The sequence below is a fragment of the Malaclemys terrapin genome, chromosome 5 (genome assembly GCF_027887155.1).
Source record: "Malaclemys terrapin pileata isolate rMalTer1 chromosome 5, rMalTer1.hap1, whole genome shotgun sequence".
Classification (NCBI taxonomy): Eukaryota; Metazoa; Chordata; order Testudines; family Emydidae; genus Malaclemys; species Malaclemys terrapin.
In genome coordinates, this window is record NC_071509.1 from 98,252,767 (window position 1) to 98,279,575 (window position 26,809).

Sequence of the window (26,809 nt, forward strand, 5' to 3'; positions counted from 1 at the left end):
CCCCCCAACACCCAGCCCTCTGCCCCGACCTCGTGCCCCCCCCCAAAACACCCAGCCTTCTGCCCTGAACCCCCCACCGAGCAGGCTGCTGGCGTAAGATCAGCATTTTAATTTAATTTTAAATGAAGCTTCATAAACATTTTGAAAACTTTACATACAACAATAGTTTAGTTATATAATATACACTTAGAGACCCCCTTCTAAAAAAAACATTAATGTATTACCGGCACACAAAACCTTAAATTAAAGTGAATAAATGAAGACTCGGCACACCACTTCTGAAAGGTTGCCTACCCCTGGTATAGTATATGATCTATTTATTTTAATAAGAGCATTGAGGAAATAGGATAAGCATTATTATCCACTTTTAGTAAATTTCTACTGGAATGGCAGACATGGCTACATTTTACTATTATAAATGCTAACGTGAAAGCTGCTGTGGCTTTAAGTATTGTAAATCTTATGCTACAGAGAGTTTAGCTGACCTATCAGAAAGGTATGTTAGCCATTTGTGGTCTTGAATAGTAACAGGGCAGCTGTAATAGAACATCTCAAAGGCTGCTTTGACCTGAGAAGCAGAGACTTCAGAAGCAGCACAGGTTAAGTAATGTCATCTTTCCACTTTCAATCATCAAGAACAGATTGTTTAACAGGACTGAAACTTGGAATAAAGTGAGTAAAAAAAAAAAAAATCTAAGCAGAAATGATTTAATCTTAATGCCTGGGATTTGTAGATGTGAAGACCCCACCTACTACATACAAAAGCTTCCTGTATTCCCAATAAATTTACCATTAAAAGGAGAATTGAACAATACAATAAGATGAAGAGGGACATTGCATTAGCTGCAGTTAATTTGACTTAACTTGACCTAAAACAGATGCTACTCTGAGTCATGAAAATTTTTCAGGACAAAAAGGTAAGTTGCAATGTTACAGGGAGGTAGGCTGAGTGTTGAAAAGTGCATTTCCTAATATGCAGAAATGGTAAACGTGTTTTGCAATATTTAATAGAAAGGTAGTATGCCTAGCAATTTAAATCACAAAAGTCTTGTTTTTGTTTCACGATATAAATAATTCTGAAAGATTTGTACATTGAGTGAGTAGCTTAAAATAACTTTTTACAGTGAAAGGAATTGCTTTAGAGCATGGGTAGGCACCCTGTGGCACTCATGCCGAAGGCGGCACGTGAGCTGATTTTCAGTAGCATTCACACTGCCCGGGTCCTGGCCACTGGTCTGGGAGGCTCTGCATTTTAATTTAATTTTAAATGAAGCTTCTTAAACATTTTAAAAACCTTATTTACTTTACATACAATAACAGTTTAGTTATATATTATAGACCTATAGAAATAGACCTAAAAACCATTAAAATGTATTACTGGCATGCAAAATCTTAAAGTAGAGTGAATAAATGGAGACTTGGCACACCACTTCTGAAAGGTTGCTGACCCCTGCTTTAGAGTTAACCAAAAAATTAATGCTTTAAAAGTAGAGCTTATTAATAGATACAAATATCAGATGATTAAAACCCATTATCTAGAGCACAGAGGCCCCTGCATACATCTTTTAATCAAAAGGCTAATTGGTTTCTGTTTTGCCATTCACCAATGTCAACCAGATTCATTTATTTAAAAGATGACAGTTACAAGTTTTGAAAGACAGTGTAGATGTATAACGCTCTAAGGCAGCCAGACATCCTTCAGAATAATATCAGTTCAGTGCTTGGCTTCCCAGGTCAGCAAAACTGTTCAAAGCCATTTAAATGAAAGTAAAATCCAAAGACCAATTATCTGACTGTTTACATATGTAGATTGTGAGAAAGATGGAAGAGTACCTACATATCTTTCCTACAGCTTCTCCATATTGATCAATAAATAAGTCGTAATTTCCCTGTGATGGATGTGCAATAAGGGTGGGATTTTCAAAAAGCAGCTGGGTAACACAAGTACACAAATAAATAAGAATTATACTTGTAAACTACATAAGCACTTCAAGATACTGTAATTTCATCACAACTGATAGACATCTTACAGAATAACCCACAAAATTTGAATATTTCACAAACAAGTTTTCAAGTAATGCATGTGCATATTGGCTAACTTAAGTGAAAGTTGAAAAATGTTTGCTTTTATTAATATTGGGACAAATTTCAGATTGCCAATGTATCCCCCTCACCCTTCCAAGACTGGCCAACCACACTGTTTCATTATGAGCTTTAAGACTGTTTAGATGTGAAGGTTTGAGGCTTCTAACCCCACCCACACACCCCCTCAAAAAAAAAAAAAAAAAAATGACATTTTCAGGTGAATGTGAGACTGACTGGGGATATATACAAGCCTAGCAATACAACATAGTCAGGGCAGATGCAGTCCTGCCAGCTTTCTCCATTTTGTTCTGCTCCACAACTGCTTGTTGTTAAAGAGGTCAGGCCTAAAAGACTGCTAGTTCCGTGGCATGAACCAACCACAAGCAAGCTCAGTTTTGATGGAGAAGGAGGTTAGTATATTAGGCCAATGGCATCTTTCACCAGTTGAATTAATAGTGTAACTAATTTAATTAATTACAAATTCCACAACCAACAATAATCCTTCCTTACACTGATCTGAGATATCAAATATACACTTTTCCACAGTGGCAATAGCTAATTTAAGTATAAGACATTTTTCTCTAACAGGTTTATTATTTGAGATATTACCTGCTTTAGAAAGACTTCACTTTAGCCACTTTCTGCATTTTCTAGTTACAATACAGAAAGCGTGACCAGTAGATTCTCTCTGCTCTAAAACATGTAATATTTGAGTATACTTTTTCAAGGATCTTTGACCATTATTAAAAAGGGTGTTGCTGTATTTTTTGCTTATCTGTACTAATTCATTTTGCCTAGGAAGCTAGCTAGAATTAAAATGACACTACAGAAGTATGTTTAGATTTAAAGTAAATTAAGCAGAGAAACTTGAGCTCTGTGGTTGACTCCACTTACATAGCTGATTCTTAGACCGCATGTCCCAGTACATGATAAAAATTCTTGAAATTTTGTCTGAATTAGGGGAAAAAACTACATGTAGCTATACTTTGAACTACAATAGCATTTACAATGTAAAATAACTGGCATAGTACTTCCTATGTGGGGAAAAAAATCAGTAATTCTGTAAATCTAAGAAGAATTCACCATAGTACTAGGCCAAATGCAGAGGTGATCTATACCCAAAGGAAGTATAAATTAGACAATGATCATAAGTAGGTGTAACTTGAATTTTTTTCAGCTTCTCAGCATGCAAGTTAGAGGAGGGGAGGGATAGCTCAGTGGTTTGAGCATTGGCCTGCTAACCCCAGAGTTGTGAGTTCAATCCTTGAGGGGGCCACTTAGGGATCTGGGGCAAAATCAGTACTTAGTCCTGCTAGTGAAGGCAGGGGGCTGGACTTGACCTTTCAGGGTCCCTTCCAGTTCTATGAGATAGGTATATCTCCATATATTATATGGATAGGGTGTGGCCTAATAAGCCTGGCATTTCTACACCATTCAGCTGCACTTTTTCCAGTCCTTATACACCCTTGGATTCAGTGGGCCAAAATCAGAGGTGATGTGCCCAGGGACTTTATTCAGTATCAGAATGTTACAACTAAAGTTGTACCTTTTTACTCACACACATACACACACACCCCACACACATCAGTGTGCCATCATCTGAGAATGCCCTAGGCAATGGTTTAGTTAAATGAACCAAATGATCTGGAAAATTACCACTGCATTTATTTTTTTTTTATAAAATGCTTTTGCAGGGAAATTTCATTAGAAACTGTTGCTACAAAAATATAAAACAAGTATAAAACAATGTATATTTTTACATATATTACTTGTAAGCCACATAAAATACAAGTTATTTACAGGTACAAATATTTCAACAGTGCAAATGCTTTTTCTTTGATTGCCAGCATTGACTGAGCAGTGGGGGGGGGGGGACGACGACACAAAAAACTATGTACAATTCTGATTGATTGTTCAGGGATTTTTACCTGAAGAATCAGTTAGTCTCAGAGATTGCCCAGAATCTATTATGTAGAACAACTTTGTGTCCTCTGAGGAAAGTATTACACATTTGTAAGAGGTGTTTCACAAATGACTGGCTAGATGTAATAGCAACACTTTCCTTCCTGCTGTTTAGCAGACATCAATGAGTAGAATTTCTGAACTATAAGAGTTTCTGGTAAGCTGAGTAAATCAGTCATTTTACTTGAATGCCAGCAAGTTATTTATTAAGCCTTCTAGCCCAATGTCAGCGGGGGCCAGCTGGTTTGGTAAACATCACAAGAATTGAAGACAGACAATGCAACTTCTCTTTGATGTATTCTGGTAATTTCTCATTGTCTCCATACCTAGCAAGTGGAGGAAGTTACACAAGTAAGTAGTAGAAGCAATTTCTATGCCCAGAACATCCATATATGATTTCAGCAGATTAAGATACTAAAGAGTAAAGACATGTTCAAATTTGGGTGCCTAAAGTTAGGAATCTATGGATCCTTAACTTAATGTCAGGAGTTGTGGGTGCTCAGCCTCTCTGAAGTCAAGTCACTTACTGATTTGTCTAAATATGTATTTGGATGCCTTGAGCACCTAAAGTGAATTTGTCTAATTTTTTTTTAACTTGCAGAATTCTTGTGTTCAGGATTGTATAGATTATATAATAACTTGATTAAAAACAAGAGAAAAGTTGAGCAGCTAACTGCAAATCTAGTATCCAAATGGATCTCTTATTGTACACTCAATTGTGTGAAATTCCCAATTTTATTAATTGAACAGCAATAAAACTTATTTGCCATAGTCACTTGAGACTCAAAATAGAACATCTACTGTGTTCAAAGGTCATCTAATGTTTGGGCTGAGGTCATCAGGTCTATACACTTGATGTAGCTTAGCTATTTACTAGGGCATTCCCTCAACTTGTAAATTGTGGACATGTTTTCAGAAAAATGGATATAGTTCTTTTCATTAAGGCTTCCTCTAGTCACCGAGCAAGCAATATAAATAAAATAATCTCATACTGAAGAGATATGGACAGAACCCATTCCCATCTTATCCAGGGCTGACCGAGGATAAATTTTACTATGTGCTTTGCTATTCCTACACTTATTTGATTGCCAAAACACATACGAAGTTACAGACATATGGGTTCTGGGTTTTTTTTTTTTTTTTTGTGCTATAACACTAGTAAAGTTTTTATCTACATGCTATGGACATAGTACTACACATATAGACCATTTGGGTTTCCATATGATGAAATTATAGTAAAGAGATGGTTTTAATTTCCATAACGTGCTAATCAAAGTAAACATTTGTAGGAGTTAAAAAATAGTAACTGTGAAAGGTCAACATTAGATATCAACTGCAAAGTTTATTTTGTATTTCCATTTAGTTTCAATGTAATGTATGTGCTTATAGAATTAAGACTCACCTAGTTGTCTGGCCATTTGGAGATGTGTAAGTGATAGAAGAGACACCTGCTTGTGCTACCAACTGGGATCCATCATTGAACTGAACCCACACTGCTCCACTAGTCAACTGACAAGAGATGTGTCCAAAGTTATTACAGCTTGAAAATTTCAAATAATTAAAGTTGCATACAGATCTATTTTAAGAAGTTTATGGTAAAATTTTCAAAAATGCCAAAGTCACCTAGGAACCCAAGCCTCATTGTCTTTCAAAGGGATTTTTTGGCAGATTTGAAAAATAGGACTTTAGCACTTGTGGAAATTTTATTCTTAAGTTTAGTAGCACGATTTAGCTAAGAATTGTGCAATAAAATTTGTACAAAAACTAATACAAGGTTAGTTTATATGGCTATTGGTTCTACAGTATGTGGTATAATTAGACAAATTACTACACAAATTTACAGACTCATTTAGGACCAGAAGCAGGTCATAAATTCATGTCTGGATTATGCTGTTTTGTAAACTTCAACCTTTTCCCCCCTTATCTGGCACAAAGACCATAAAGAAACCACATATCCAACAATGCATAGAAAATTCCCTCCTAATTCCTCCTCCAAAATAGTACCCAACTAATGACAAGTACAAAAGTGACCAATAGCCCTTTAGTTTAACTCATAGTTGACTCATCCACTTGTTGGAGAGTTGTGTTAATTCTCTCTTCATGTAGATGTTATAACAGAAAGACTCTTCTAGAGTGGTATATACAGAATGACCTCTCCAACAGGTGGATGAGTCAACTAATACTAACCTTTTAGAGTTATATCTCTCCACTAGTTCTGGTCTTTTCCATCGTCTCAAATAGATAGTTAATCTGAACTTCAATAAGTAGTACTGGTTAGCTGAACTACTCCACTGAGGTCTTCTCTTAAGGCTAGTTCCCAATTTCCTCATTCATATTGAGCCTCCCCCCTCCATCATCTTATTGCCCTATCCTGTACTTTCCAACCTATCTTCCTTCAAAAAGTGACCAAAACTGTAGTTTAATGAAACTTACTGTGTACTCCCTGCTTGCAAGTGAAGCTTAAATACATTTTCAAAATTAATCATTTCTTCTAGTTAAAAAAATACACAATTAAAGTCCAAAAAACCTGGACTTGTCTACTTTATCAGCAAGTCACTACTCACCTGAGAAGCCCAACCAACATTTTTCACAAATACAGATTTTAAAAGCTGGGCTGAATTTGGACTACACTCCTTTTGCTGATTGGAGGAGCAGGTTGTTTCAGGAATGGTAGTGGTGAACACAGAGCCTTCAGATGATATCTAAAAATAGAACATAGAAATACACAACACTGTTGTCCTTACTAATGATGAGACCATGATCACTTAGTTTTAGCAATAAAAACCTTAGATGTTTATGCTCCTTTATTCCTGGTTAAAATATTTAGTCTCCTATGTAAGTCATCTAACCACTTTAATTACTCTACAGCATGCATGGATTACAAACCAACAATTGATACTTTTCACTATATTTTTCATCCTCTGAACTAAAGGACTGGTAACAGGACCTCTTTTATACTATGCAAGTACTTTGAGAGAACAGATTCCCCCTTCTACTTAAGCCTATTTCCCCTTAACTAGAGTCTCCGACTGTCACAACTGCAGTGATTCTCTACTTCATAAACAGAAGAGTGTGTATCAAATTGTGCTCTACTGTGGTTAGGTACTGCATGACATGTCTTTCAGATTCCTACAAAACCTAGACAAAAATGAATTGAATATCAAGTTACAATTTCTTTGCTTGTCAATTTGTGTCATAAAACATTTTAATCTAACCATATTTGTAATCAAATCTGGTAGGTACACAAGTTAAATCCATAAAAATGTACCTTTGTATCTGAATGTAATTATTGTGTATTTGAATTCTAACTAGACAGCAATCCTCAAGTCTACATACTTGTTTACTTACAGAAGGATTTATGTTGGGAACATGACAAGGAGTAGAGCTCACAGCTATATTTCTATCCACTGAGGTAGCATCTCTCGCTGCGCAGTTTACATCCACTAAAGTAGAGGGAGGTGCCAAAGCCTTCGGAGATTCAGTATTGCCTGGCTTCCTGGAAATTAAAAATAGCACAAGAATAAAGGTCTTCATGAATCTTCTTACTGGGGATAATTGCATGAAGTGCAGCGGACTTAATCAGGAAACCTGGCTTCTCTTAATTGCAATTGAATGTGTGGCTTCAGACAAGTTACTTAACCTCTGTTGCTCTACTGTCCTATCTGTAAAATTGGGCTGTATTTATGAAGCACTTTATAGCACCATTCATTGAAGAACTGCAGATTTCATATACGTTTGCGATCTTTTGATCTAGATTTCTTTAACTCACCTGCATGCAGTCTAATTGTATTTTATACCAACGAAGGAGAGTCTATTAATCCAGAGATATTTAAATGTTTACATACCTAGTTTTCCTACATTTTAAAATAAACTTTTACCTTCCAACAATTATTGGAAAAAAGGGAACACTTTCACTTCTTTTTTCTTCTTCCAAAACAGCAGCTTCCAATGCAAGACAAATACGGTGTCCCTAGTTTTGTGAAGAGAAAAAAAAAAAAAAAAAAAAAGGTTATATTGAGAACATGAAAGTGCTATATAAATATCTGTAACATGGACTATCTAATGTGACGAGTGTGCCTGGTGTTTGCAACAGCCTTCCTAAGGCTTACTGGTACAGAGGAAATTGGTTTTGACAAGGCTGCAGCATTTCTGCTGTTAGCAGTATAGAGAGCAGCTCCTAGACACACTGCTGTGCCTTTAGGGGGAGCTCAACTCATTCTCCTTTAGCTCAAAGAGCTCACTCCCATGCACCTACTCCAAAGCCCACTGAAGACCATTAGAATTCTATTGACTTCAATGGACTTTGGATCACACTCTATAGGGGCACTGAAAACGTGCCCCTATAGGGCAAGATCTAAAGTCCATACCACCCCCTCTTTCCCTTCTCACGGGCCAAGGGAGGAGACAGAAGCAGGATCCCAGTGTAGGAAGCTCACAGTAAAATGAGGGTAGGGAGTGGAAATGCACACAGTGGATGTGTGGTTTGGTTTCTTATTCCCGAGCCCAGAGAGAGGTGGTGTGATTATTCCTGTGACTGCTTATTGGGAAACATAGGGCCTGAAAGGTTGGTTGGTAAATGGGTATTTCACTAAGGGCAGCTTAGCGGCATTTTTTGCTTAAAAATGATCTTTCACATATTTGCAAGGCTGCTTTGCAGAAAAAGCAACAGAGGCTCTTTTCACAATTATCTTTAATTTACACTGAAAGTTAACTAATCACATATAGGGATAGCATTACTTTATAAAATCTGATTGCATTTTAAAAAGTCATAACATTAAAGAGAAAAAGTAGGCACCAAAAGGATAGAAGATAGTCCTGGAGCTAACCTCTGTGAAAAAGGCTGCAAGTTTAGAGGCGGGCACTTTGCACTCAGAGGTGCCTATACAATAAATATTTACCTCATTTGCATGATCCATATATATTTGTACTTCCTTCTTCAGGCCAATTTCACTTTCTTCTTTCAAAGTGTAGGATTTCCCAGATTTTTCTATCACTCGAGTAATACCTGCTGTCTTGTGTATTTTTGCCCCTAGAAAAACAAAGTCTAATAATTTTTTTCTCTAAAATATCAAAAGTTATTAAGTACAGCAAATTACTGCTGCTACATTCTTCAAAAATTGTCAAGAAATAATATATGTAAGACTTGTTGCAAAGAGAAACATATCCATTCCTTTAACTCACTCCAAGATGAACTCTAAACCTAGGAGAAATCAAAAAGCAACTTAAATAGGTCAACTATAATGTTAACATATATTAATGTATATTCAGTATCAGATATAGTTCCTGTGCAAATGCCATGCATTTAAAAGCACAACAATAACCAAGTATACATACATGAGATCCAGCCCAGGATTTCATAGCCCACCACTTCACCTTTAAATTACTACTTTAATATTTATGTTAAGACAGTGTTTCTCAACCAAGGGTACATGTACCCCTGGGGGGTACTCAAAGTTCTTCCAGGAGGTACGTCAATTCATCTAGATATTTGCCTAGTTTCACAACAGACTACATGGAAAGCACCAGCAAAGTCAGTACAAACTAAAATTTCATACGACTTGTTTATACTTCTGTATATACTATAGCAGTATTTCTCTACCTTGGGTTATGATATATTTTATAATTATATGGGAATAATGAGAAAGTGAGCAATTTTTCAGGAATAATATGCTGTGACATGTGTGTTTTTAGGTCTGATTTTGTAAGCAAGTAGTTTTTAAATGAAATTTGGGGCACAAGACAATTCAGCCTACTGAAAGGGGTACAGTAGTCTGGCAAGGTTGAGAACCACTGTGTTAAGATATTCCAACTCAAGACATTAAAATAATGAAATCAAGTATTAGAGGATAGTGCTCTTGTGTTACAACTGTTGAAACAAAAATGAAGAATGTATTCATTATTTGTCTTACTCAATAAAATGAAAGGGGCCACTTAAATACAACAAAACAAGAGCTTGTTCTGCAGAACAGGCACTTCTCAGCAGTGCTACTGAAAAGTGGACTTCCCTGAATACTGATCTATTTGTGTTCCTTCACAATCTTTAAGAAAAAAGTAACTACTACTATTGCTTTGGAAGGGCTAAAATCGACTTCATTGTATTTGAATGCAGCTATGCTATTTACACCAGAAAAGAATTTGGCCTGAAAGCTTTTCTTTATTTGTAAGTCATTTAGAGACATGGTTGGATTCCTTGCTCTTGAGCTTTCTACTAAAAATGCCACAATTTTTTCTAGATAATGACAGGGAAAATCTAAGAGCAAGCACACTATTCACCCATCTAAAATGAGAAACAATCACAGGTAGGGAGAAAGACGATCCACAAAGAGAGTGACAGTAGTTTAATATCACTCTTGTGGTGCGTGCTCAAAACACTCGATAATTGAATCTGCCAGGAGATAGTGGGTATTGTAACTTAACAGTATTTAAATGGCTTGTGTGCTAGGGTGAAGAACAATTGACAAAATATATACAGTACTTTAAAACATTCTAATACTCTTTCCTTTTTAAACTTGGAAGCATTCACAATTTGTTCTTAGGCAAAAAAACTTTTAATAAAGCTTGAAGTTACACATGGTTTCTTTTTGATCACCAGGATTTCAGTACAATTTTGCTAACAAGGTTTAATCATTGCAGTAAAAAGCTAAAGATATTGTCCATATGAATACATACCATCATAAAAACAAACTTCAACATCTGCAATAGGTGAATTCTCCATCAACATGCACTTAGCATATCTTGTATAGAAGGTAACTTTTGGTGTTTTGGATCTTACCAACTGTACAAATTTGGCTGCATACTGGTACTTTTTCCAGTACTTTTCTAAAAGAAGAAGATTTAAAACTCTTTTAATTGATTAATTCAGAAGGAAAATATATACGTATTTATAAATTATAATGAATTATTTTTAATTTGTGAGATCTGTCACTGTCTAGCTATTACTAACTGAAAATGGGGAAAGTCAACTTTCAAGAACTTACCTGGTAGTATTTTACAGAGCTATTTAAGTGTTTTACCCTAACAATTTTTTTTTTTTTTAAAGTTAGGCCAGTACAGGACATTCATATCCATGTGAAATATATTGTTTCTGTAGATTCATATATTAATATCATTCAAAGCCTATGCTAGTGATTTCTTTAAGTTAGGAAGCGATGGACACATTTTATGAATATTTTCAAGATGGTTTTGGTAAAGTCAGTGAAAGATCTTTAAAGCAAAAAGTAGGCTGCTGTACTAACCATTCAGTGAAATACATTACTCGATTGTTATATATGGAGAAATACTGTGTTAAATGCTTTAATAATCACTCAGGCTCACACTATGGCCACAAAGAAGTAGAGGCTAGGTTGCCGGCTTTGAAGATTATTTGGAAACCCTTCCCTCAAGTTTAAGTAGTCTGAATACCAGACTCCAAAAAGACTAAAAAAAGCTTCAATCTTACCCATCCTCATATGGTGTAATGTAGGCAAATAAGTGATTCCTTATAAGGAAGTCATTAAATGAAGACCAGTACCCTACCTCACAGCGTTATGAAGTCTCATTACATTTCCAAGGAGAAAAAAGTAGTCAGTTTCAATTAGAGCTCTAGTTTTTGTCTTGCTCCTAAATGAATAGGCATTTTCTCCATTGTATTCAACAAAGTATTTAAAAGCTAGTACTCATTACAACCATGCACAAAGTTTTTTTAAAAACCACACTTTTAATCTACTTAAAAAAAAATAAAAAAATTACACTACCTGGCAAGTTGTCAAAGTTGTATAGAACAACATCTTCAGGAGGAGAGGGAGGACCATCATCAAGAAGGAAGCCTCTTCCTTCATTTGGATGATAAACTGTGATCTAACAAAAGCCCCCAAAAATCTTATAGTTATATTGCTATACAGTATATCACAATATTCCTTATCTGAAAGCTGTGGATGGAAGTTACACAATGCAAGGCTTAACTACCGTATTCCTCTGTCTAAGCAATTTTAATTTACTGTGGCAGGTTTCAGCTAAAAGTTTAGCCAGTTTTATATCTAAAACCAAAATCAGAGGTCTCTATTTTCTTTAAAAACAGAAACGAATCAGTCTGCTACTCGCATTTCAAAGGCTGCACTACCCAAGAAGAAAATATCTGCAGTTTTGCACCCATCCTTGATGCAAAATATTCAACTGCTATCTAAAGGATAAAAAGTGTTCTAAACAAACTGATACTCAAATTAAGGTTAATATAGCTAAAGGCTATTGCTTTTATTTGTGATATACTGAACAGTTTAATACTATAGTCACTTGATATTTATAATAAATGGAAATGATCATTTCAAGTTAAATTACTACTCACCACACTTCCATCACAAGATATTCTGAGAACTTCTTTCACAAGCTCTTGGGAATGGAGTTCTTTCAGAAACTCCATACACACTTCTCCTGCATCTAAAATACTCACCTAAAACACACACAAAATAAAAGCCAGGTTAAAATTTAATTTCTTGCTCAAATGACACTATACATTTTTCCCCCACAAATGTTTCAGAAAAGTATTTGTTTCCTCCCACTCCATGTTTATGGCAAATTCATAATAAAAATGAACAATGGCATTACAAAGATCAAGCAGCTGATTTTGTGCTCCCTGAAGTAACTTGTACAGGTAATGCTATTACTTAGGACAATTCTAATGCTTGTTCAGCATGAACAAAGAGTTTTATAGCCAAGTGTGTGGCTTCCTGAAGTGACCAATCAGAAATTAGGAGGTAGACCAGCCCTAATACCTTTTCAAATACTAGGGTAAGGGAGGAGAAAGAACAGATGGAGGATGAAGGGGGGGAAAAGCAGTAAGAGAAACAAAGGAACAAAGACAAGAATGAGAAAAAATAAGAAATTGGATAAGCAGGGACTGAAAGAACTTTATTTTTAGAGATGAAGAGAAAAAAAAGCAATGAGGAAAAGAGATCAAGAGTGTTTGTGAGAGGGAGCAAGACTATTATCTTCAATTCCAATTAAGATACATAGCTTAAAAGGAAATGTTCATGTTTTATATTGCTACCACATGCACACTATTTTAATTTGGTCACATTAACATTCAAAACAAGACCTGTAAAGTTAAAGTGTGCATTTTTCAAATACTTAGAAAAACATGTCTATTTTTAATATATCTAGTTTGTGTCAGGCTGTAGTTTTCTTTTACTTGTAAACTCAGAAAGAGACTACACTAACATTTGTGCCAAAAAATCAGTAATGCCATTAGATTATATGAAGACTGAAGTTTACCATACTAATGAAGACTGAGATTTACTATGCCATACTAATCTTTGATTTCTTTTAATATACATCTTAGAAAGCATGTGAGCACACCTGTTTTACTGAGCAATTGCATAAAATAAAAGGATCTTCATTTTCACTATACTTAATCCATAAATATATATTTTTATAATTTCAAAAAACAAAAACATACCACTGCATTTTTTGTTTTTTGTCTGATTGATTTTAGCCTGTGAGCATTCAGAGGAGATACAATACTTCGCAGTGTAGGTTTCTGATGTCCTAATAGTTCTTTGCCCCTGATTTTTCCTTGTTCTGAAGTTGGATAGAGACCAAATGAAGTTGCTGGTTGAGCTTTGTCAGATTTACATTGAAGTCCAGAGGTATATTTCTTTGTACTGATCTCATTTATAGAATGTGCAACGTCAATGGGGGCACTGGGATTTTTTTTATCTTTTAAGCCATTCCAGGCATTTCTTGATGTTTCTTGCTGCACACCTAGATGGTATCGGAAACCTCCATTTGTGTTATCAGTACTGATGTGATCCAGAGGCTCTCTCAGCTGAGCTGAAAAATAGCGTAAGTGTGTTCAGGTTAGAGGTTTAAGAAATTCATTACTTTGGAAGATTTTTCTCACTTCTTAAGGGGCAAGAGGAAGAGGGATAGAAAAGAAGGAACTATTTCATGGTCTTTAAAAAAAATTCAAAATAACTAAAATTTAAAAAAATAAAACTAAGTAACTGAAGAAGAAAGGTTGGTTAGCCCTCAGTATTGAGTAAGATTTCTAGGCTGTGAGATCTGTGTGTCATTTTAGTTTATTCCAAAATAAAATGACTCTCAAATTTGAAAGATATGTATTGAACTCCAATACAATTTAAAATAAATTCCACTATGTGACTAATGTGTCAATCACTGCCTTTTAAATATAGTGGGTGCAGAGTACCTTAACTGAAACAGCATTTCTGAATAATTTGTTTCCAAATTATTCCACTACTAGTACACTTCTAAATATTTATTTAATTTAAAACAGGAATCAAACTTGATCTCCCTCGGTGGCAAGAAATATTGTTAATTTACCACTCAGGTAACGTATGTAGTACTATTAAAAGGACTAGCGAGTTTTACTGAAATTACAATATAGCAAACTCTTGATAGAATAAAAACCACTTCTCAAATGCACTTTTTAAGAAGTGTTTTCTATTTTAGCTATAAACTAGACAGAAATAGAATATTTGAATATGCTACTGCCATAAATAAAAAACAACAATATTTACAATATTCTGCTTTTTTTGTGTCATATGTCAGCAAAAGGGTAGATTAGACATTTAGATTACACTGGTAGGTGTGAATAGTTATGCTATATTTTCCCACCTTCAACTAGGGGAACAGATTGCTTTTATATTTGATTTGGCCATGACTGTTACTTTATATTTGATTAAATGAGGCCAATATTTAATTGGCTTCATCTCTCTCCTTCACCCAAACAATGAATGCATCCTTTCTGCCATGGGATAGAAGCAATGCAAAAAGAATAAAAGAGTTGAGGAGAGAGAGCGAGCAGAGATAGCTAGGTTATATGAGGAATAGGGTAATTCCAAGTATACATCATATGGTTACAATTCCCCCAGGGGAAAGGGAGTCTGGCAATATCAAAAAGAAAAATCAGTGGTTTTGTGTTATTTAAACCTCTTGGTTAAATTACATCTTTATTATGTACAGTTTGCATATATGATGTAATATAATGCATGGCAAAGAACTCCTCCTTCCCTTCTGTGTCTTTTGTATTTCTCTCCACCCTCCCTTCTGCAGCTCTAATCATCATCTGTCTTTCATACTATACACTCATACACAAAACATTTGTATGTTATTCAAAGAATGACATCTCAGTATCTTCAAAATAGTGAAGTTGGGGTAAAAAATATTCAAAAGCACCAGAGTCCAATTTTCAAAAGTGACAGGCATTCAGGAACTTAAATCCCATTGGAAAAAGTCAGTGGGACTTAAGTGCTTTTGAAAATATTACCTTCACACTTCAAATCATCATTTAAATAGGCACAGAGTTGTTCTGCTTCCGGTCAGCACTGAACAATGAGGAAGGACTATAAAATTCTGTACTATAATCTTCCTGTTGGTACTAGTTTTTATTAGTAAAATAAATGATAAAAAAATCAGAAAGTTAATGATGGTAGCCAAAGGAGAGGATGAAATCATTTCAGAGTGCTATACAATTTGACTATCAAGCTTCACTTATGATACTGCAGGCCGCTATTCTTGTACTATTTACTATCCTCTTAGTTCATAATGTGTTTATCTGCACAGAAAAACATTTAAATATTGAAGGAACACATCATAATAATTCGTTATTTTAAGTACCTCCCATGTTTCCTCCAGGAAGCCAGACTGCGCCCTCCCCCTCCCCCGCCCATGGAAGCAAACACTATTTAATGTCCAATTTCTTTTGTAGTATTAGCAGTACATCCCATTGTACTGGATTATTTCATGACACATAATTAGATTTGTCCTTTTGTCACAAATAAGGAAATATAAATTTATAAGACAAGTAAGTAATTACATGCCTGGGGCAAGTAACAGCATTTCTTTAGTTTGTATAGGTCATGCAAACTTGACAATTAAAAAAAACAACATTCTGTAAATTCATACCGTTTGTCTGTATGCTTCCAAGCCACTGCTGCATTGTTTCAGTCTGGGACTTCTGTTCTAATAAACCAATACTGGGCTTCATTGGACAGAGATAATTTGAGCTAAACACACAAATATTTGTAAGTGTTTCCATAACAATAAACATGAATATTTATTGGCTATTGAGCCTAAAGCTAAATAAATTTGTACAAAGGGGCTCTTTTACTGAATTAGTACAGCTTTTGTGAAATAAAAGTGACATCCATAAACAAGATTATACTGTATGTTTGTATAACTTAAAAGTAATGCTATTCCAGATGCAGAGAAAGTAACAGAACATGTTTGCAGGGGCTAAGAGAATCATGTAGAACTTTGGAGACTCCAGATAACATGGGACAGGTGCACCAGGCAAATATAGCAAAAAAGCAAATATTATTTCCATGAATATAGTCTAAAATAGATATATTGGTTTATAGTTATACTATTAGTTAATTGAAGTTTGACAAATTCAAGCCAGCCAGGGCTGTCATCAATTAGGATCTGGAACTTGCACATGCAGAGGACAATGGCTACTGGTGAAGCATTGCATTTGGGGCTTTCTTCCCCCACCCCTCTGCAGCCCCCAGACAGTTATACTGGCAGAAGCCACATCCTCCTCCTACTTGGCATCTAAGCCCCGCTTGCAGAGACTTTCAGCAGTCAAGACTTGCTCCTCCCCTCATGATGGGACCCTGCAGTTTTCACCAGGGACATATAGGAGGGAAACTCATTTTTGAAACACTAATAGAAAATGCATTTGTGACGACTGAAATTTAAATATATATTTTTTCTACTATAGCTTATTCCATAACATTATGCATTTAACAAGACAGATAGTTCTTCTAGATTTTCATCTTAAAACTGCCAATTCTAAATCAGACTGATTCTTACTGTGTTTGGTCTTTCACAGGTGGAGATGTGTGCTTTTCAAAAGAACCAGAACTACAGGAAGTCTTATCCTTAAATATAGGGGGAATATCACCATAGCTGTTTACAGGTGAAAATCTTTCTGTATTTTCCATCACTCCTACTCTGGTCGTTGAAAGCAGTTCTATGGAATGGCATCTCTCCACAGTGTTTGATATTCCTTGAATCTGACTGCGAGATGCGCCAGACCTATCAGAAGAATGGGCCCTCCGAAGATAACGTGAATGTGGCCTCTCTTCAATAAGTTGCATTGTTCTTCCCCTACCACTTATGCCAGTTTCTTTTCCCTGAATTCCCCAGTGATTATAAGAACTGCTTCCATCCACAGATGAAATGTCACTGGAATTCTTATTTTTAGGAAATACAGTCATTTTATTTGGGAGTGGCTGACCAACCAAGAGCCTTTTCTTTTCCTTCAAGCAACCACTTACACTGACACTGGAAGAGCCAGTAAAGGCTGTAGAGATTGTGGCATTTCCACTGTCCATTGAATCCTCCACGGTTCCTGAATCTTTACTTCGTGCCGAGTTATATCTGGACATAAAAGGATGATCCAGTACAGATGAAAGACTTAAACGATCTGCTGGGTTTTTACGAAGTAACCGGTGTACAAGGTCTTGAGCTTCCCCTGACAAACAAGTTGGCATTTCATAATCTGCTAATACTACTTTATTCAATGTGTTCTTGACTGTGTCAGTGTCAAAAGGTGGTTTCCCAATAAGAAGAGTATAGAACATACACCCCAAAGACCACACATCAGATTCAAGTCCATGTGCACTCCGTGTGGCTATTTCTGGAGAAATGTAATTAGGAGTTCCACACATTGTGTAATGCTTTTCATGAGGCATTTTCAATTGCGTTGCTAGTCCAAAATCAGCAATCTTGATGTTCATATTACTGGTGAGTAGAAGGTTAGAAAGGGTGAGGTCCCGATGTAATATTCCATGAGAATGAAGATACAACATCCCTGTGATAATCTGATGCATAAAGTGTCGCGCTGTTAGAACACAAAATATAAAATCTAGTTTTAGTAGAATATTTGAAACAGTAAGTATCAAAACATGACTTTTTAAGTATCTTCTTATCTGCCCCAATCTGACCCATTTATTAGGATCAAATTACTACTAAAAATGTGTAATGTAACTATCATTATATTAAAGAGATTAGAGAAGAGATTATTTGCTGTTACCATACTGCTTAGCTGCCTCACCAAGACTGTGTGTTTCTAAGGCAAATCCATGAAACACGGAAATGGCGCTTGTAATCCAGTAATCAAATCTATTTCTTTGCCACTGTGCAAAACCACACTGAATCAAGAACTTGAGTACAAATTGAAAATATTTAAAACTGGCCCTAGATGCTTTGACAACTTGTTAACATGGGGCAGTGATTTTATTTTTGAACACCCTAGAACAGTGGCTTTTAAACTGTGGTCCGCAGACCGCTGGGGGTCTACAGGCTACGTCTAATGGGTCTGCAAAAGATTGTTGTTACCAGAGAAGGGTGGTTTTCAGCCTGTGGTCCATGGGGCTCTGCAGACTACGTCTAAAATTTCCAAACGGGTCAAACAACTCCATTTGCAAATGTTTAGGGATCCGCAAATAAAAAAAGGTTGGAAAAAAAAAAAAAAATCACTGCACTAGAAGTTAGTATATAAAGCAGATTCCTAGAACCAATTTGTTTTGTGTGATGTATAGGTTATATATACACAAGAGACCAGGTATTTGGACACAGTGTAACAGATCACTAACAAGCAGGCAGAGAAGTCAACAATGTTGAAAACACAAATAATTTTGAGCAGTCCCTTCTCCCACTAAACTAATGTAAAAGTTACAATTAGAAACTGTTTTCCCTACCACAACAGGTAAAGCAATCATGCAACAGAGAAGAGCAAGAGCGTAGTCTAGAACAAGAGGGTAAATGCCTTAAGGCTTCACACAGACTGAAATAGTGTCCTGTACCATTGCTTCAGGATTATGGCTATGGCAGGAAGCACTGTTTGATGAGGCAAATGACCATTAACCCCTCTTCCATCCCATACACATTACAACATAAACATAACTTTTCTTCTCATTTCCTTTTAATTACCAATCCTTATTACAGCTCAAGGAATTCACCCTTCCTAATTGTGTACATGATGCACACTTGGCAAAGTGCCTGAAGCACATAGGAAAAAAAAGTTACAAGTTATTCTAAAATACAGTAAAGTCACCTCTACAGCCTTCTGTCCTGAAACCACTCAGAAGTATTCCCAAGTGTACTGTGTACAAGTCAGCTTCATCATTAGACCACCTCTAAATTCAGTCAATATGACTCTACATGACAACATAAGAGCAGGATCTTATTCAACAAATCCTTATGACTTAGTGAGAATAATAAGTTTGTACCACCCTCAATGCCTGTGTTGGCTCTGCACTGCCAGCAACTAAAAGAGGAATTGTGTACAAGTTCCAATCAGTTGCACCTGTGCAATCCCACTGGAGACAGTGGTGTTACCTTCAGAATAGAACTGCATTTTAAATTTGGTAGTCATCCCTAGGGATGTACTGTATTCTTCAGTGCTTCTGCCTCCCAGCTGGAGTGCAATTAAAGACATATTGGTTGGAAAGCAACACCAACTACCATCTTTCAAATTGCAGAAGCTAGTCTACTGGCCAACTCCCTTATTCCCCTCCCCCACCTGCTCCCAATATATTCAGTCTCTTTTTCTACTCTTTAGGAGTTTGGAGTGGGCAAAGACCTTAAGAAAACTTTGGAGAGAGCGGAGTGAATTGTACTGGTAAAAGTCACCATTCCACAAAAAAAGACTACTTTGTATCTAGCAGACAGTATTTTTTAAATAACTTTTCCCAAATTGGTTAAAGCACGCCGCTTTGCAGCTTCCTGTTCTATCACTTAATTCTGGCTCCTGAGTCTGTTATGGGGATGATATCTATAAGGGATGATGCAAAGCTTTAACAGGTGAAGGACAATGAATTGCACTTACAGGTATTTTGGTGCTTTAAACAAAACAAAAAAATCCCCTAACGTACAGAAATATCTGTCCTGAACCACTATTCAAGAGACCAACAAAAATCAGTTGTTTGACATGTATATCTACTTGACAAGGAACAAATATTTGCACTGTAAAAATTATAAACAAAAGAAATAGTATTTTTCAGTTCACCTCATACAAGTACTGTAAGGCAAGCTCTATCGTGAAAGTGTAACTTACAGATATATATATTTTTTGTTACATAACTGCACTCAAAAACAAAATGTAAAACTGTATAGTCCACTCAGTCCTACTTCTTGTTCAGCCAATCATTAAGACAAACAAGTTTGTTTACATTTACGGGAGATACTGCTGCCTGCTTCTTATTTACAATGTCACCTGAAAGTGAAAACAGGCATCCGCATGGCACTTTTGTAGCTGGCGTTGCAAGGTATTTATGATATGCTAAACATTCGTATGCCCCTTCATGCTTCAGCCACCATTCCAGAGGACATACTTCCATGCTGATGATGCTCGTTAAAAAAATAATGCTTTAATTAAATTTGTAACTGAACTCCTTGGGGGAGAATTGTATGTTTCCTGTTCTGTTTTACCCACATTCTGCCATATATTTCGTGTTCTGGCAGTCTCAGATGATGACCCAGCACATGTTCGTTTTAAGAACATTTTACAGCAGACTTGACAAAACGCAAAGAAGATACCAATGTGAGTTTTTTTTTAAAATAGCTACAGCCTTCGACCCAAGGTTTAAGAATCTAAAGTGCCATCCAAAATCTGAGGGGGGAACGAGGTGTGGAGCATGCTTTCAGAAGTCTTAAAAGAGCAACACTCAGATGCGGAAACTACAGAACCCGAACCATCAAAAAAGAAAATCAACCTTCTGCTGGTGACATCTGACTCAGATGTTGAAAATGAACATGCGTCGGTCTGCTCTGCTTTAGATTGTTATCAAGCAGAATCCATCATCAGGGTGGTTGAAGCATGAAGGGACATATGAATCTTTAACACATCTGGCACGTAAATATCTTGCGATGCCGGCTACAACCATGCCATGCAATTTCAGGTGACATTGTAAACAAGAAGCGGGCAGCATTATCTCCTGCAAATTGCAACCAAACTAATATGTCTGAGCGATTGTCTGAAGTAGCACTGAGTGGACTTGTGGGCTATAAGGTTTTACATTGTTTTATTTTTGAGTGCAGTTTCTTTTTCGTACATAATTATACATTTGTAAGTTCAACTTTATCATGAAAGAGATTGCATTACAATACTTGTATTAGGTGAACTGAAAAATACTATTTCTTTTGTTTTTTTACAGTGCAAATATTTGTAATAAAAAATATAAAGTGAGAACTGTACATGTATTCTGTGTTGTAATTGAAATCAATATATTTGAAAAATGTAGAAAACACCCAAAAATATTTAAATAAATGGTTTGTGTTTTTTTTAATCGCGCAACAGATTTTTTTAATCACGCAACAGGCCTAGTTTCTGTTGTATGGAAATGCAACTCAGATGTAATACCAGAGGCGCAAATCTGTGGAGTAAGAATGTGCCAATTTTACATAGTCATATTTCAGACTAGAACTGTAATTTAACAAAGGTTACACCTTAATGTTAAAAGGGAAGATCTACCTCGGCATCACTGAAGACCAGTTTTTAATATTTGATTTCTAGTAACACACGGACTTATAAGGAGGGATGCAAGAAACTGGTTTCCCAGAGAAAAACATGGAATTTTCATTTTTACAAACAATCTTCAGTTTTTACATTTTGTGAAAAAATAAAAATATATTAACTATTAACTTAATTTTGCTGGAAGTACCAATGTCACTTATTCAATGCACACAACCTCCCGCTCTTGTGACTGATTTTTTAATTTAAAATTATCCGATCTAATTGGGACCAGGGGTAGAATGGATAATCAGGAGAATTGGGATAATCAGGAGAATTGGCAAAGAGCTTTCTACCCCTTATTTTGAGATGCGGTGGGGGGTGCTCGGGCAGTCGGCCCCACGCAGCTGGTGGTTGGTTAACGCAGAGCCACAGCCACTGTCAGCCCCAGGCAGCTGGTGGTTGGTTAACATGGAGATCCAAATAATGGAGGCTTGGATTAATGGGATTCTACAGTATATCAATAAACCATTGTGTTCTACTGATAACTATATATATAGTGGCTAAGGAAACTAAAGTTCAGCATTTCATTTTAATCACAGAAAAACATGGATTTTTATGTTTTTTTTTTAAATCAGAGAATTTTAGATTTTTTAATCACAGAAAACTAGGATCCCTGCTTATAGGTCATAATTGTTATTCTATTATGCAATTGTAGCAAAGTCTTTCAAGTACTACTAGATTTAGAACTACATAGAATTGCTCCAAGGGAAAGCAATAATAGTGAAACATTTTTAAAAGGGACCTTTATCTATCAAAATTAAATGCCTGTTTAATGATAAAAAAAATACTAACTAAAAACGTCACTATATGAAAGAATCCAACCCACTTTCTTCTTCAGAGAAAGGCTTCATTCTGTTCTTTAGATATCTGCTCATTTCTCCATTGTGACACATCTCTAGTATCAGGTACACGTAGTTGCTATCTTCAAAATAATTATAAAGCTAGAACATAAAAACAGAATAAAAACAGTTAGAATACTTTTACAATGAAGAGAGCAGGATTTTAAGGTAGTGTACAAAGTGTAAGGTTATTCTTACCTCAAGTATAGAAGGATGTTTTAATTGACAATGTATCTTTACCTCATTTTGAACTCTCTGTACCATTCCAGCTTTGTGCATGGCCTTTTTGTCTATCTGAAAGGGACCAGAGAAGTAGTTTCAAGACACATTTTAAGATAAATCCCACAATTCAAGTATCAGAGAGGTAGCCGTGTTAGTCTGAATCTGTAAAAAGCAACAGAGGGTCCTGTGGCACCTTTAAGACTAACAGAAGTATTGGGAGCATAAGCTTTCGTGGGTAAGAACCTCACTTCTTCAGATGCAAGGGACCACAGGACCCACAATTTAGTCAATGTTGTGAATGCTACCATCAGACTCTACTTGTGTTGACTATATATTGCATAGTACAAGTTCTTTTGTAACCCTACAAATACCCAAGTTCTTTCTACATTTAACTTTTTTTAAATCAGTCTATCTGCACTTTGAGTTTAAATCACAATATTGTGCACTTAATACCTTGTTCTTAGTAGTAAACACACAGAGATTTGGAATAATATTTGATTATTAAACAAGCAGTTATGCATGCAAATCTAGAAGAACTGAAAAAAGGAGACACTAATAAAACATAAGAAATATTTAGGCATATTTAATGTGGTAAAATGGAATATTTATAAGCAATATGTAGTCAATTTCAATGAAACCTGAAAATATAATCTTGTGAAGACAAACCTATACAGCATGTATTAATTCTAGCAAAAGTTTGTTAATATGAATATGTAAAGTTTATAAAATACAAACTGATATTTTGATAAACTATAAGCCAGCCTTTCAAGACAATCAAGATTAACCAGCCCAGGCACAAAACCTGTTTACCCACAATTACCACAAAGAGGATAATAATGAAAAATCTAATGATTTTTCTTTTTTAGCAGATTAAAGTAAATTTCTTGTCCACGGGTCAGTGGAATTTTGCAAGCCTACTATAAATTCAGGTCCTAATCCTGCAAACTACTCTGCGTGAGCTGAACCCCCTGCACTCATTTGGAACCTCACTGACGTCAGGATCAGGCTCTTAGAATATAAATTCTGAGGCAGGAACTGTGGGCCAGATCCTCAGATTATAAATTATCCTCCTGTAAATTATCATAGCTCCGTTGAAATCCATGATAATTTACACAGGCTGAGGATAAACCCCATCTTTTATGTGTTTCTACTGCACTTGGCATGAAGAAGACCCAATCAGATTGGGATGTCTGGGCATCACCATACATTTATATATATGTGTATATATATATATATATATACACACACACACACATATATATATAAAATCAACTTTGCAATATGCAATTCAATCACTAGCTCTTAGCCACAAAATCTAATGCAAAGCATTAGATATGCAACCAAAAGCAAAGTTGGGCAAGGGAGGAGAAAATACCAGCAGTGAGAGGCAATATTCTCTCAGCAGTATGCATAGCTATAGTAGGACAGGAATGTGCTGAGGTGACTTGTCCACCAGTGGTTGCACCTGTGCAAGGCACATTGGCACACATGCATTCTCCCGCCCTGTATGGGGCAGTAGTAACACTTACCATTTTGATGGCCACTTCCAGGCCAGTTTTTAGGGATATTGCCCTGTAGACCCCGGCGAAGGAGCCCTTCCCCAGAAGGTTCCCCACCTTGAAATCCTGAGAGAGAGAGAGAGAGAGACCACCACAGTTAGTCTTCCATCACTGTGCAGGGCGCCCCTCATCCAGGGGTGCTGGAACAATTTTTATAGTGGGGGTGCTGAAAGCCATTCAATCAAACTGTAAACCATGTATATGATGGAAACCACTTCAAGCCAGGGGGTGCTGCAGCACACACACACCGGCACCCCTAGTTCCAACACCTACGCCCTCTTCCCGGCCGGGGGGGAGGAGGGGACGGGCGCCAGGAGCGTACCTGGATAGAGCACTCTCCGGCCCGGCTGCGAGACATACCGGCAGAGGCAACGCGGCTGGGCGTGGGGGCCAGAAGGAGACTCAGCAGCCACTCCGGCATCTTCCCCGCAGCTTGCACTCTAACACAGTGGCCTGAGGGGAGCATTAACCGCGGCGCCGGAGCCGGGCAGCCTTCCCGCCGGCTCTCCCGCGCCTGGGGGAGTTGAAGGGGGAACAACGGCCGCCAGCTCCCGCTGCCATAGCAGCGGCGGCAGAGTCATTTCCCGTCGTCCTGCCATCCTAAGCGGCCGCAAAGAGATGCTCCCCCCCGTGGCCCGTCACAGCCCCCGCACGGAAGACTCGCTTCCCTTTGGGGCTGCTCCGCCCCTCAAGCGGGCACTAGGGGCCCTGAGCACCAGTGACTACTAGGATCCCGTGGGACAATTGAAGCGAGATGGCAACAGATGTGCACGGCAGGGAGAAAGCGAAAGGGGCCCACTCACACTCCGAGGGCTGTGGCCAAGCTGTGTGCTCCGCTAAGTTCCCTTGTAAACGGTGACGCACAGAAGCCTTCCCTGTCCCTGCAGTACATAGGGAGACCAACCTGGAGCTCTGCAACCACCCTCCAGCGAGAACAACCTCTTGTCAGCTAGGGACGCTCAGCGATGGCACACGGACAACACCCTGTACGCTAAAGGGCTGAGCCCAACTCCAACAGCTGGAAATAGTGTAGGCGGATCCCAACCACCTTTTCACTTCTTAGGGGGTCTAACCTAACAATGTCCCTTCATCACCACAGTTGATCGGGATACAACACAATTAAAGGGACGATCTTGCTAACTAGTCCCCTGGCTCAGTGTTACTCTCAGGGCAGACAAGCCTTAGTATAAAATATTTATCTGTTCCGTGTACTTCCTGTCACTTGTATGTGAACAATGAGGTAGTATTAGTATTGAGTGGGATGTATGGTATTATGGAGAACCCATCGCTAGCAAGAGAAGACTGTCACCAGACAATGGCCCACCCGTTCAGGCTGAGAATTTCTATGGGAAAGTATTTGTTATAGTCTCTGGCCCTAATCTGCAATGTACTTCTACATCGACCTCGAGCTTCCAACACGACGACTCTCCAGTCCAGACAAAACTCCGATTGACCACAACCAGAATCATATACATGTTCTGTCTCCTGAGTCAGGACATGAGTAGCGGCTTCCAGTACAGACTGGTAGCAGAGTAACTTCAAAATACGCCAAAATCTTGGTCTTTGCCTTCTCCTTGATGTACCAAAGAAGGCCAGAGACCGCAGCGACAGGTGCTTCTGAAACGCATGTAGTTAACAGTGGAGTAACAAGTGTCTGCTGCACTGCAGCCAGCTGATCCACCGGGCTTGCGGTCATTGGGAGACAGAAGCTGCAGGATTCATGCGGGGTCTGGATAGCAGAGCAATCAAGCGAACACGCCCAGAGGCAGTAGAAACCATCTGCCTGGTAGTGTGGTCTGAGATCAGGTTGCACCAGAAATACTAGGCTGGGGGAGAGAGCGGGGGTTCCCTAGGAGCAGACGGTGCTATTGAATTCACACTTGCCACCTGCCAGGGTTCAGGCTGCCAGGAGGTGGTGGGCACGACCGGGGGAAAGGCCACCCTATCCGTGTCCTCCTCCCCAGTCGCGCTTACTGCGCCGGGGCGCCCCTGGGAAGCCTTAGGCCCTGAGCCAGCACAACACAGCCGGGGGAGGAATTCACTCCCCTCGCGGGGGTTGGGAGAGGCACCACCCCAGCAGGTAGCAGGAGGGGGCGGGGCTGCTGCTCCAAGCTTCCCGTCCCGGAGGAATTGGTCGAGTCCTGCCCCTGTCCACTCAGGAGAATGGTGGGGTCTCGGCCCCACCCCCACGCGGGGGATGGTCGGGTCCGCACCTCTATCTTCTCGCCGATGCAGGTCGCCATGGTGCCGGCTGCTCCTCCCGCGTCCTCTCTATGATTTCCCCTCCGAAGCGCGGCTGCGGCGCCCCATTATGGCCGCGTCCTCAGCCCGCCGTGCCCCAGGCCGCTCCTGTCCCGCTCCAGGGCCCGGCGGGAACCTCCCTTCCTCCACACTACCATTTTGAAAAATCGCGCCGTTAACCCTCCTAGAGCGAGGCTGCGGCTGACGTAATCACGCTCCCTCGGACGCGCCAGTAGCGCCATGTTGCGGGAAGAGATGGCGCATGCGCAGTTGGCTGATTACTCATGCCGAAATAAACAAATGTATGATTGCTGCGCATGTGCGAAATGGAACGCAGACCCATCCCGGGGCGGCCTGGCCCCATCTGCAGGCTGCTGCTGGAAATG

The 26,809-nt window shown here is 38.1% G+C and overlaps 1 protein-coding gene across 2 annotated transcripts; it reads right to left on the reverse strand.

Annotated features, from left to right (window-relative positions):
- Nucleotides 1-659: 659 nt before the first annotated feature.
- Nucleotides 660-26,568, reverse strand: PLK4 (polo like kinase 4). Of its 2 annotated transcripts, none has more exons than XM_054030951.1 (16): nucleotides 26,396-26,568; nucleotides 24,153-24,248; nucleotides 22,600-22,695; nucleotides 22,389-22,503; nucleotides 16,855-17,887; nucleotides 15,946-16,046; nucleotides 13,478-13,851; nucleotides 12,368-12,472; nucleotides 11,781-11,883; nucleotides 10,717-10,866; nucleotides 8,946-9,076; nucleotides 7,926-8,017; nucleotides 7,396-7,543; nucleotides 6,612-6,749; nucleotides 5,450-5,556; nucleotides 660-4,373 (listed from the first exon to the last, which is right to left on the reverse strand). In XM_054030951.1, exons 1-16 carry the CDS (start codon nucleotides 26,423-26,425, stop codon nucleotides 4,274-4,276), a joined length of 2,919 nt encoding a protein of 972 aa, XP_053886926.1. In that variant the 5' UTR covers nucleotides 26,426-26,568; the 3' UTR covers nucleotides 660-4,273. The 2 variants fall into 2 exon arrangements, with proteins under 2 accessions (XP_053886926.1, XP_053886925.1); XM_054030950.1 differs by lacking the exon at nucleotides 26,396-26,568 and adding an exon at nucleotides 24,505-24,663.
- Nucleotides 26,569-26,809: the final 241 nt, after the last annotated feature.